Genomic DNA, 12435 nt, shown 5'->3' with positions numbered 1-12435 from the left:
GCAACTATGGACTAGGTCGAGACGACGGACGTCGAGTTCCTTCGCGACTGCCATTGCATGAGAACAAGGTATCCTGTAGGTATTTCAACATAAGCATGAGCATGAACCCATATCGAATTGAACCTTATGTTCGTTGCCTGCAACTCCGAAACGCAATGGCGGAGATCTGACGCTGAACGTACGACCTAGAGCATTTGGATATAACGAGACATCGTACAGTCTTGAATTCAGTTTGTTATCCTCGAACGTTGCCATCGGTTTTGGTGCAAGCTCAAATCTGTACGTATTTATCTTCGACCGTTCGTCCGTAAATATCGCCATGACCTTCGGGTGCGTGGCGTGAACGAACGCCCTGATCGGCAAGAATCAGTCGCCTCTGAGAACGTTATTGTAACTCTCCACGTCGTTCGAGGTGGTTGTTCCCCATCGGTGGAATCCGTCTAGGATCAATGTCCACTTCGCTAGAGGAATACGTTGCAGATACGTCGCTGCAGGCTGACTCGATTTTATGAGATCTGCCCATGCCTGCGTATACTTAGGCTCATCCAACTCGATACCAACTGTCCAAGATAAGGCATATAAATTTGACAGCATATTAGCACGAATGTGCTCCATACAGTACCTGTTCGGAAGCAATAATTAATTCAAGGATTAATTTTAACTTGAAATTACAATTAAAGTGTCGTAAGCGATCACCTGTGAACTTCCCAGTTTGGAAATTTGGTATCGAGCTTCGCAATAGCAGACAAGATGCCCGAATTACGATCGGAAATGATGCAGGTGAACGTATCTCGTAGAACGTAAAGTTTCAGGTACTTTAAGAACCAATACCAACTGTGGTTCGACTCTTTGTCTATGATCGCATATGCGACTGGAACGACTCTGTCGTTGGCAGTCTTTACGACCGCTACAATCGCCTTATCCTTGTACGCCCCACAAAGATGCGTTGCGTCGACAGTAACTACAGGGTGGCTGTGTTAAAAAGTGAGTATGGTGGCGCCAAAATGTCAAAATACGTACCTGAATAAATAACAATAATCAATATACGGAGTAAAATTCTTAATATTGTGCTCGGTGAAGTTGTGTTCGTACCTGAAAATCTTCCTCCTGCTATGCACAATCCCGTCCTCCTTCTTGAAATTCTACTACACTTTAATCCCATCGCGACAGTTCTCAAGAGCTCGCATGTAGCCGGGAAGTTGGCGGAAATTTGTCTCCCTGTCTCCGTACACCTGGTTCATCGCCACTCGCTTACCGTCCCAAGATTTTTTCCTCCCAATTTTACAGCCGAATGCTGCTTCACAGTCTTCAACTATGGCCTTGATCGGGTAATTTGGTTTGTCGCGAATCTTTCCCATTATGACGTAGGCAACGTGAGCTTGCGAAATATTCCTGTCTTCACGGTCGTTCTCCGCACCATCGTAATTGTGCCCGTCACACCAGACAGTAATTTGCCACGTGCGATATTCGCTCCTGAACAAAGCCCGGATCTTCCATTGGCATATAATACTGTGATGCAGTATCTTAGTACGTTTGTTCGGACGATTAACGCATTCTGCATCCCAAGTTACCTTGTCTGACTTCGTCGTACGAAATTCTCTTCCCCTCCTGGTTGACCAGATCGCTATCGCACCATTAAGCTCGTCCTTGTTAGAGAAATGCATTCCCAGCTTTATATTATTAGGGTCCCCATTGTATAATTCTGGAGCACCAGGAATGTGGCGATTTGTTACCTCATTAGGACCATCCATGTTGCTGAACACATGATAGTCTTTTGCCGGTGGGATGATATAATCCTCGTCCGATGAGGCGTCTCCTCATCTTCCGCGATGTCTACTACTACCCTCTCCCCGGCGAGAGGATCCAGCAGGACGAGAGGGTACAAATCTAAAATCCGATACGGAATGACGAGCGGCTGCAGCCGGAGGAGGAGGTACAACAGGCGGAGGTACCTTAGGTGATTGATGTCTGCGTCGTCTGCCGCTACCCAAAACCCGACTCCTGAGAGTCTGCAGCAGTGATCTCCACTGGGGCGCGGCGTAACCCTGGGTTGGTTCGACGTGTTCATCGCCTTGACTAGCGACAGCGGTCTGCTCCCTGAAATGGTGTAAACAGTTGCGAGGTCTACTACTACCCTCTCTCCCGGCATTGAATCTTGATGTCCGGTCAGAATTATGAATCGGATTGTAGCTTATAAACAAGTCACGACTCCAAGAATGAAGTTGATAAATCAATGATAGCGTAACATCATTATTTATTACGATACATTGTTTTTCACCGTTATCTACCGCGTATACATAAATAAAATTCAATTGTACTTGTTCTCTTTGAATTCCGGCATAATCGCACATTACTTGAGAAAAATCATTGTAAGTCAAAATACCATCGATGAAATACGTTGCGTATGGAATGCTACACACCACGACCTTGCCTTCCACGAATTGTATAGAACTCCTCCAGTATAAATTTAAATAGGAAGACATATTTATTAAAAAGAAATTTAAATTTAAAAATTATTACAAATGAAATTGAAATAAATAATTTTGAAACTATTGATGAGAGACGAAGAAGTAATGCGGAAGTGAGAAATGGGTGCGGCGTTTTTATAGGGTACTGAAATTATTTTGAACCGAGATTGGGGTTACCGGTTTTGAACGTCTTAATTAAAACCGGTATTGGTATTACCGGTTGTGGTGTCACCGGTCAATGGAGAAAACGACATTGAGGTATCCGGTCAAACCTTAAACCGGATTTGAGGTTTCCGGTCAAACCTTAAACCGGATTTCCCAATGCCGGTAGTTGCTTCAACCGGATTTCCCAATGCCGGTCGTTGCTTATCTCGAATTTCCCAATGCCGGTTTTAGCGTAACCGTGTTTCACACTTCCGGTTTTAAAATGATAATTAGCTCCACTAAATGTTTACCTCCCCGTCCTACAGTGCACAAAAGTACTATGCCCGTCACTTCAGCACAATTTAAAAACTGTATTTTTGGATAAATATGGTGAGTCATCATCCCTTCATCCTTATAGAATTTTCATTCCTTGCAAGTTATGACTTGGGTGATTGTGTCCGCCAACGCTCTAGTAAAAGTTAGTCCACATTCGGATCCTACGACTCGAACCCATTCGAAGGGATGAGAGATGGGTTATGTACTAATTTAGCCAAGTTTTAGTGTGTATTCTTTGAGAATCAAATTCCCAAATCCAAGTTTAACACATTATAATTTTTATTTGTATCATAATACCGAGTGTAATCTTGAAACACGACATGTGACTCGTATCATAGGTATCATATATTGATTCCTGGAGTTAAGCTGATGTAAACAAATCATGAATATAAATTCAAAAAAGAAACAAATCATGAATATATGTATATATATCTTTTTCTCTCTCTACACATCAAATCTGTACTAAAATTCTATAGAAAATATAAAGAAAGGAAAATAAAAGGCTGTGAGATCTCAAAAAATGCATTGAATTTAGAAAAAGTTTCATAGTGAAATCAGAAATTTATGCAGAAAATCTGTGAAGCTGATTTGCTTAAGCAAAGCTGACCTGTACAAATCAGATATTATGACATTCCAACTTAAATCTCCTCACATGGAATTATGGGAATCTAGATTTGAACCGATTTTGTTCCCCCCACGAGACCCACGTAAGAATCTTTCGGATACATCTTGAATTGATGACGATAAAGAATTGACCAACAAATTGGCTTGGCTGACAAATGATTTCTACTAGTAGTATGTGATAACACAAGAAACTACAAGATATATGACATCACAGATGTAATTTTCCTAAATGGGGATTTCCTTATTCATGCCAGATTTATCACCAGCCAAGAACTTATGAAATCTTCCATTAACTTGGATGGAACTGTAACCAGCATTTTTGACAATACCAGAATCATTCAACATGTTCCTCCATCTGTTAGCTTCTTCCATTAAACCACAAGATGCATACAAGTTTGAAAACATCAACACCTCTCCATCGCTCAAGTATGAGGCATTTTCCGATATCATCTTTATAACTCTCTCTCCTATTTCCAGGTCTCGATGGACCACACAAGCACTGAGCAGAGAACCCCAGATGGCTTCCCCCGGCTCAAACGGCATATCTTCGATAAATTGGATTGCTTGAGTGAAAAGCTTGGCTCTGCAAAGAAGATCCACTATGCAAGCGTAATGCTCTAACGTGGGGGCCACTCCGAATTCCCATTCCATTCGGCTGAATAGCTTGCAGCCTTCCTTTACCAAGCCTGAATGACTGCAAGCACTGAGCATGCCAATGAAAGTTATGCTGTCAGGATTGGTAACGGTATTCATTTCTTCAAAGAGTTTGAGAGCCGCATTTCCAAATCCATGGAGCGCGAGGCTGGAGATCATGGAATTCCAGCAATAGACGTCTTTAATCTGTGACTTGTAGAACACGGCTAATGAATTCTGTATGCATCCACATTTTGAATACATGTCTATTAGAGCAGTTGTAATATGGGGAATCGAAGTAAGTCTGTTATCCATAGCGTATAAGTGAAGTTTCACACCGTTTTCCAAAGACCCCAGATGAGCACAAGCAGATAACACCCCAACGATCGTGACATAATCGGGTTTATAGTTTTCAGCTTTCATTTCGTTGAGGAAATGAACCGCCTCAGCATAAAGTTTTTCTCGCACGAATCCAGTTATCATTGTGTTCCATGTGATAACATTCTTAAATTCCATTAAACTGAATAATTCACATGCACATTCCATATCTCCAGCTTCTATATAAGCCAAAAGCATCGAGTTCCATGACACAACATCTCTTTCAGGCATTTGATCGAACACTCTCTTAGCAGAGGAAATCTGCCCCGCCTTTGCAAATCCAGAGATCATTATATTGAAAGACGTCAAGTCCTTGACCGGCATCGAACTAAATAACTCGAAAGCATCATCCAATTTCCCCTTCGAAGCATATGCATCCAACATTGAGTTCCAGGCAACCACATCTTTTACGGGCATAACCCGAAATACTTTACAGGCATCATCAAAGCAATGAAAGGAAATGTACAAGTTCAAAAGAGCAGTTTGCACGAAAGGATGATCGCTAAAACCAGCTTTCAATGTCTGGCCATGGATGGCCAACCCAATGTGATAAGAACAAGAAGTACCAAGGCTGGCTACAGCTTTTAGCAAAATGGGAAATGTAAAGTTGTCTCCTTGAAAGCCATGTTCTTGCATTTCAATGTATGTTAAAAGAGCTTTTTTAGGATTCCTATTAAGCATATTATTCTTGACAAGTTTGTTCCAGTTTCGAATGTCATTTGGGAGTATAGAGATACAAGAAGCAGAGAGAGCCATTCCAATTCTCTAGACTTCTCTTCTCTAATTTTGCTTCAATAATATTTTAAGGGGTGTTTATATCGCATGTTTGGATAATATTCCATCTTATTATAAACATTTTAAAATAAATATTTTCATGTAATAGATGGGGTGTTCGAAATAAAACGGAACACGAAACAGTCTAACTAAATGGAGTCCACAAATAGTCAAATGGCAAACAAAATAGCCACGTGGAGCTATTGTATTCTTCCACCATACCTTGTGTCTATGAACTAATAATCTGGTTTTAGCAATAAATTAATTCTAAATTTGCTCATTCATAAAAGGAAGGAAGAACTTTTCTTCATCGTTCGTTTGATACACCAATTTCAAATCATCCACCATGGCTTCCATGTCATTCTCTGCAACTTTTTCTTCAATTTCAAATGGTTTAATTACCCAATCGAAAGCGAACCCAATTCCCGATTTCCCTTCAATAGCCATAAAATCATCGCTTGCTTCTTCTAAATCTCTATTTTTACAAAAAGGGTTATCTTTACCGTCTCCAAAGTTTGCTCGTTTTGCCTTCAATTCTCCATATTCTTCGGGGGTCTATGCCAGGGCTGCTACTGAGAAGTCCATTCACGATTTCACTGTCAAGGTTTATCCTTTTTCCCTGGTTGTTGACTTATTGTTAAAACATCATTAGTTGATTATCATCTGTGTTTTTATTTATTGGATTTTGGTTACTCCTTGATGTTCTTGTTAAATTTAGCTCCCTTATGTTTAAGCTTGTAGGTAACTATTCTGCTTTGTTCTGTTTGTTTGTATGGAGCTAACTGTTACTTTACAATTCAGTTTGGATATGCTAGCTTTTCTGAGCAAGCTCTAGTGGTGTTCATATCATAAACCATTTTGAGTTGATTGTTGATAGAAACAAAGTAAAGCTGAAAACTTTCTGATGAATTGGATTTTGTATATTGTATCTGTCATATTGAGCTCCTGGGTTGGAATCCTTACTTTTGAAGTGAAACTTAATGATGGTTAATATATGCAATTTGCTGGTTGAGTTGCAAATGTTACATATTAGTTACGTTGCATAATTAATGTGGACAAACGTTAGCCTATGTTTGTTTGTTATTCTCATCAAATTTTCTCTTTTTACTGCAAAATTGGTGTTTTTAAGTATTGGATTTTTGTTGCAGGATGTTGATGGAAAGGACGTTTCTCTCAGCAAGTTCAAAGGGAAAGCACTTTTGATTGTTAATGTCGCTTCCAGATGGTACCATCTTGTTTCCTCATGTTTTTCTTTTTCAATTTGTCTTTTTCTTGATGCACATAATCTTAAAATTGCAATATGCCCCCTTGGCTCACATAACGACGTTTTTCGAATTGCAGTGGATTGACATCCTCGAATTACACAGAACTTTCACACGTATATGAGAAGTACAAGACTCAAGGTCAGTCCCATTATTCAGGAAACAGCTTGAGTTTCCTGTTCTTTCTTTTTTTTTTTAGGTCTCCCCAGGAAAAAAGTTATTTACCAATTACCACTGTTGTTAAGAATCACATGAAGTATTCTCTATTTCATTTACAGGTCTTGAAATTCTAGCATTTCCATGTAATCAATTCGGTGGACAAGAGCCTGGATCGAATCAACAGATCAAAGACTTTGCATGTACCAGGTTTAAAGCAGAGTTCCCTATTTTCGACAAGGTATATATATCTAAAATGTCTTTTCCCTCATATCTATAATTTTTTTTATTCTGAAAACAAGTCAAACTTATACTTCTTTTTTAGGTTGAGGTAAATGGGCCAAATACAGCTCCTGTTTACCAATTTCTCAAGTCAAGCGCTGGGGGATTTCTTGGCGACCTGATCAAATGGAATTTTGAAAAGTTTTTGGTAGACAAAAATGGGAAGGTTGTTGAAAGATATCCGCCAACAACATCTCCTTTCCAAATTGAGGTAACGTTCTTTTGAAGGGCTTATTTAGATAACTTTGCAAGTATGTAAGACATGCTCTTTAGGGATTCTGATGAACAATTTGTTCATGTAAATCTGTTTTCTTTATAGAGGGATATTCAAAAGCTTCTTGCGGCATGAACATGGATGGAGCTCCTTACTTCTATGCCACTTCATTGTGTTTATTTACAGGCTAACAACAGATGAATAAACTTTGTTTATGTTTTTCTTTGTGATATGTAGTATATGCTATTGTAGGGCCTTGGTCAAAGGCTTTATAAATAATCCACGAGTTGAATGATATGTCAGAAGATTTTGCAGTGTAAAGTTTTATTTCCTCTCTAGCATAAAAAAGGATGTAAAAAAACATAATTAAGATACAAGGACCATTTTATAACTAAGTTTTTTTTCTTTCCGGTATGTCAAATAATTACAAAGTGGATGTTAGTTGTAATAAGTGGAACAGTCTTTATCAAAAAGAAAAAGTGGAACACATAATATTATCCTGTCGATTGAGGTACCGTAATAAAAATTTATGGTAATCGATCGTAAATGATGTAAACTAATAATACTTATGATTATAATTTTTAGTTTTTAGATTCTCTAATTTGAAAAATTAGATTAAATTTTAATCTGAAAATAATAATAGTTGATATGTCGGACTTTTTCACCATAATTTAATTTAATCAATAAAGTTTCTGTTCGGTCTATCATTATTATTTTTCCTCGTATTTATTTTCTCAAAAGAAAATTATATTACTAATATAAATAGATTTGCTATAAATTATAATTGGACAGAGAGGTATGTTAGTTAAAGTTTGTGTTCTTTCAATGAAGGGACGTGTCCTCATTTTTTTGGTATGCATCACTAATTTTTATTGATATTTTCATGAAAAATATTGGATACGTGTGATTGGTTCATATCTGATCGGGGAGTCTCCAATCTGGATTAGTTATATTTTATCACTTACCAAGTTACTCATCCTTTATAAAAATAAATAAATAAATCAAGTTTTAACTTAATTTTTTTTTAGGATAAAATTTCCTAATTTCTTTTTTGTAGAATAAAATTTCCTAAATTTTGTTTAAAGCAGGGAACGTAAATGTATATATTTTCCTGAATAGTCATTCCTTCTTCCACAAGAATTAGGAATACCATTACCTATTTCTTCTTGCAAAAGGGATATCTGATACATCAAACCACCAAATACTATAAATAAACGAATACATCTCAAAAGGTCTTATGTTCCATCGTGAAAGCTGAATAGCTGATTAGCATAATCTTGCTACAATGTGCATCTTCTCACTTCCATTAGATTGTGGGTTCACACAAGAAATTACCAAAGAGGTGTCGGAGAAGACGGAGAATGCGATTCATCTCGATCCCTCTAAGTCTAAAGTTAATACTACTTATTTACTTCGTTCGTCTATAGATAGCATGTTCCATGTACACACATATATTTTTTTTAATCAAAAACAATATACAATATGTATTTATGTAAATTAAACACAGCAACTTTTGTTTTTTGGGCATGCATAATATCTACAATAAGTGATATATAGCTTCGGGTAGTCCACATTTATATTACAGATCTCAAAACCAAATAGCCATAATGATTCCTTGGTGAGAGATTTCCCTGAGTGGTTTTTACCCGAAATCCAAGCATACGATCCAAAATTCTTGCCTGCCGACAGAATTGCGCTGCGAAATCTTGGTTGCAATGTTTTGTTAGTCAATGAGCAGTGTAGCAGAAAAGTTGACAGACCAACATTGTTCTTCATGCCTAATGCGATGACGTGGCTAATGGGTAATATCCTAGCAGCAAATCGGTGCCCTCCAGAGATCAATCAAGTTATCCTTCTAGCAAATATGATGTTGCACAGAATCGATGGCAGTGCATTTAGCTTCGAACGTGCCGATATATTGGGTAGTTTGTATTCAGAGAGGTATCAATATTTTTGGGCCATGAAAATCTATATTAAACAAGTTGAGATTCGACAGAGGTTTGGGGTTGATCAGCGTTTCGGTCCGTTTGAGCGTTTTGAATTGAATTTCTTCCCGGTGGAGCCAGACATTGATATGTATAACTTGCTTCCAGGTATATAATACTATATGACATTTTCTATTTATATATATATATATATTGTCCATAAAAATTATATGTATTTGGGGACAGAGTGATATTTATGTTTTCTAGCATGCTCTTGCATATTTAAGATTATCATCCCCTTGCATATTTACATTATACAGATGAACCTTCCAGAGAAGATAGATCGAAGATGTACAAAGAATTTTTGGAAGCGGAGTACAAAGACTGTGGAAATAGCTATGAAGAAAGTAAGAAGCAAGTTTTCTTACACAATAAAGTTTAATTAATGCTCACAACTCGTATAAGGAGTAATTTGACAATTCATGGGTTTGATGTTTATCATAGAATTATATATCTTAGTCTAATTATATATGGCATTTTATTATTCATCTTAAACAGATTCGAAGATGAGTCTTTATTTAATCTTCCGAGGAGGGAAGACAAATCGAGATTGTGGCCATATAGACTTCACCACGGGACTCGTCCACCACGCAGTTTTCGAATCAAATCGGGTCCTCCTCCTCGAGGTTGGATTACGATTAACATTAGTGGCAAAAGCTTTGATGATGAAATAGAGACTTTAGCTGGTTTTGGTGTAGTAATTTATAATGACAAGAAAGAGATAATGAAAAGGATTAGTGGAAATGTTAAAGGTGATGAAATTGATGCTAATTTAAAGGCATTAGAGCAAGCACTTAAATGGCTCCAAAGGTTTAGGTTTAGGAAACGTGCTAGAAATATTGATCATTTGATCATAGAAGGAGATAATTTTAGTGTCATCAGATGGATTAACAGCAATGGAGTAGCTCCAAAGAGGTATAGAGAAGATCTAGAAGAAGTATTGCTTTTGATGTTTGAATTTAAGGTTTGTGAAGCCTTTCATATATACGAGGAAGCAAATTTGGAGGCAATTGAGAGCATTAGAAAACAAGCTGCATATTCAAGTTCTACCTCAGACATGGAGTTCAGGAAGGGATTATGCAATATATGTTAATAGTAACTTTTGTTGTCATTTTTATCATCTACTCTGTTGATTAAGTTTAAGACTAACATTGTGTTCTTTATGAATGGATTAATGAAAACCGTTGTTCTTCTATGATGGGAATGTTTGATTCAATTTGAATGATGTGCTTCATTTTTTATTTTGAGGTTATATATAGTTTATTTTTGAAGATACATCTTTAAATGAATGTATGTATGTATATAAAAACGAAAAGTATCATTTCAATAAAAAACGTATGAGATTATGACTAAATAAACGGTTTTTTATAGCCACGTGAGCTAAAAGTTTAATTCGATAAAGATTAATTTATAGGATTTCTTTTTTTTTAGGATCAATTTATAGGATTTCTTTGGCAAAGAGTATATGCATCCTAAAGAATCTACATGTTAAAATGAAACACCGAAAGACTAAAAAAAAAAGGACCGGCAGAGCTCTAGGCATGAATCATCCTAGGCATCCTCGAAAAACAGGAGCTAAGCTAAGCCAAGTTAACGGGAGCGTCAACTGAGGGTCCAAATAACCGGAGCAACATTAACGTCAGGAATGTTTTACTCGTAGCATAAATGTAGGGATCAAATAATCGAATAACTTAAACAATAAGGACTAAGTTTGGAGTAGTAATAAAAATATTTTGTTCACATCGCGACTCAACTCGCAGTAAGCTCCTGGCAAAACCTCAAAGCCAGCCAATTCTTCTTCTTCTTCTTCTTCTTTAACACCGTCTCTAATCGATCACACATAAACCTCCCATGCAATAAAAAAGGTACATTTTTTAATCTATTCTCATTTATCGATTTTCAGGTCGTAATATCAATATGAACTCTTTAATTAAGCTCATAATATGGATATGTTCGTTGCTCATGTAATTCGTCTTCACACTGTAGCTGTTCTCATCGAAACTGGGTTCCATCTGTTTAAACGAAGTAGTTGTTTTTAACTCATGTTTATGCTGGGTCTTTGTTTGATAGTTGTTTTTAGCTTTGGATGTATTTTTTGTTAATGTTTGTAATTTTAATGAATTGGGTATATGGAAAGCTGGGGCGTTGGTAAAGAATGAATTCGTTTCCATTACGCGTAAAAAGACCCCATTTCAAAAGCACAGAGAAGAGGAGGAAGCAAAGAAAAAGGTATATATCAGTTTATCTTTAATTTGAGCTTCACATTTAGTTGTTATATGGTTTTTATAGATATTTTACTTCTGGTTGTGTTTCCTCACAAAATTCAGAAAGCTGAAGACGAAACAGCTAGCTAGGCTGTATCAGGAATTTGTTGAATCATTTCAAGGAGATGGCCCTCCTGGGTCAAAGACTTTTGTCCGTGGAGGAGTGATTGATCCAAATGCCAAATTAAAGAATGATTCAGAAGGTTAGTATTTCTTATCAGGCTTATGGTTTGACTCCCTTACTCTAACTTGTTGAAGTTAAAGTCAAATATCCCATCAGTTGATAAGTTTTAGACTGGATAAGTGAATAGTTTTCTTTTATTTGAGGGCACATTTAATAAAAGCACGGACCCTTTTTATTCATTCGCGGCAGGTGAAAAGCCCAAAGATGGTGTATCTGTCTCAAAGAAGGGAAGTAGGTAAATAAATGCTTTTGATTGAACCATACTAGTGTGCTAGTGCTCTTCAAAGAGACATCATCAATAGAAAACTGACCTGGTAATGTTAGTTGTAGAGTGACTGTGTAGCCTTGATTGTTTAAGGTTTATGGACTTAGGAAAATAGGGTACATGAAGATGCTGGTACATTGATGTGCTTATATGCTGATACTACAAAAATCCATATCATTAAGTCATTCAAATGTATTTGTTTAACCTAATCTTAAAAACAGTTTTCAAAATTCGAACTAGGCATGTTCTCTAAGATTCAAAAGTTGCAAATGTATTATCTGTCTCTCTGTTTACCTATGTACAAACTATAATCTATTCCTTTCAGAACAGTGGCTGATATCTTATGTTCAGTTCACCATATTGGGAGATACCTTTCTGAAGTTTCAAATGTGGTTGACAATGCTTCCTGGACCATAAATTTGGTTTTGGAAAAAATAATATTTCAATCAATTTTATTTTAATTCGT

At 37.0% G+C, this 12435-nt stretch overlaps 3 protein-coding genes across 3 annotated transcripts; 1 reads left to right on the top strand and 2 right to left on the bottom strand.

Moving 5' to 3' along the window:
* Window positions 1-366: 366 nt before the first annotated feature.
* LOC139883704 (uncharacterized) lies at window positions 367-1751 on the bottom strand. Its single transcript, XM_071867843.1, has 3 exons — window positions 1150-1751; window positions 697-972; window positions 367-622 (listed from the first exon to the last, which is right to left on the bottom strand). Exons 1-3 carry the CDS (start codon window positions 1749-1751, stop codon window positions 367-369), a joined length of 1134 nt encoding a protein of 377 aa, XP_071723944.1.
* Window positions 1752-3797: 2046 nt separating this feature from the next.
* On the bottom strand, window positions 3798-5339 carry LOC139883703 (pentatricopeptide repeat-containing protein At2g29760, chloroplastic-like). The gene has a single exon (XM_071867842.1). It carries the CDS (start codon window positions 5337-5339, stop codon window positions 3798-3800), a length of 1542 nt encoding a protein of 513 aa, XP_071723943.1.
* A 373-nt stretch (window positions 5340-5712) lies between these two features.
* On the top strand, window positions 5713-7406 carry LOC139883700 (probable phospholipid hydroperoxide glutathione peroxidase). Its single transcript, XM_071867839.1, has 6 exons — window positions 5713-5961; window positions 6506-6582; window positions 6699-6760; window positions 6898-7016; window positions 7101-7268; window positions 7377-7406. Exons 1-6 carry the CDS (start codon window positions 5713-5715, stop codon window positions 7404-7406), a joined length of 705 nt encoding a protein of 234 aa, XP_071723940.1.
* The last annotated feature ends 5029 nt before the right edge of the window (window positions 7407-12435 follow it).

This window comes from Rutidosis leptorrhynchoides, unplaced genomic scaffold (assembly GCF_046630445.1).
Source record: "Rutidosis leptorrhynchoides isolate AG116_Rl617_1_P2 unplaced genomic scaffold, CSIRO_AGI_Rlap_v1 contig438, whole genome shotgun sequence".
NCBI classification, from domain to species: Eukaryota; Viridiplantae; Streptophyta; class Magnoliopsida; order Asterales; family Asteraceae; genus Rutidosis; species Rutidosis leptorrhynchoides.
The sequence above is the reverse complement of the archived record's forward strand: the minus strand, read 5'-3'. Positions and strand labels throughout refer to the sequence as shown.

Bases quoted from the DNA above. Each gene is read 5' to 3' on its own strand.
- LOC139883703 (XM_071867842.1), bottom strand. From the start codon at position 5,339: ATGGCTCTCTCTGCTTCTTGTATCTCTATACTCCCAAATGACATTCGA.
- LOC139883704 (XM_071867843.1), bottom strand. From the start codon at position 1,751: ATGGATGGTCCTAATGAGGTAACAAATCGCCACATTCCTGGTGCTCCA. The intron at 973-1,149 runs GTAGTAGAATTT...TTTTTAACACAG, and splicing joins TGTCGCGATGGGATTAAAGT to CCACCCTGTAGTTACTGTCG. The intron at 623-696 runs GTGATCGCTTAC...GCTTCCGAACAG, and splicing joins CCAAACTGGGAAGTTCACAG to GTACTGTATGGAGCACATTC.
- LOC139883700 (XM_071867839.1), top strand. From the start codon at position 5,713: ATGTCATTCTCTGCAACTTTTTCTTCAATTTCAAATGGTTTAATTACC. The intron at 5,962-6,505 runs GTTTATCCTTTT...TTTTTGTTGCAG, and splicing joins TTCACGATTTCACTGTCAAG to GATGTTGATGGAAAGGACGT. The intron at 7,017-7,100 runs GTATATATATCT...CTTCTTTTTTAG, and splicing joins AGTTCCCTATTTTCGACAAG to GTTGAGGTAAATGGGCCAAA.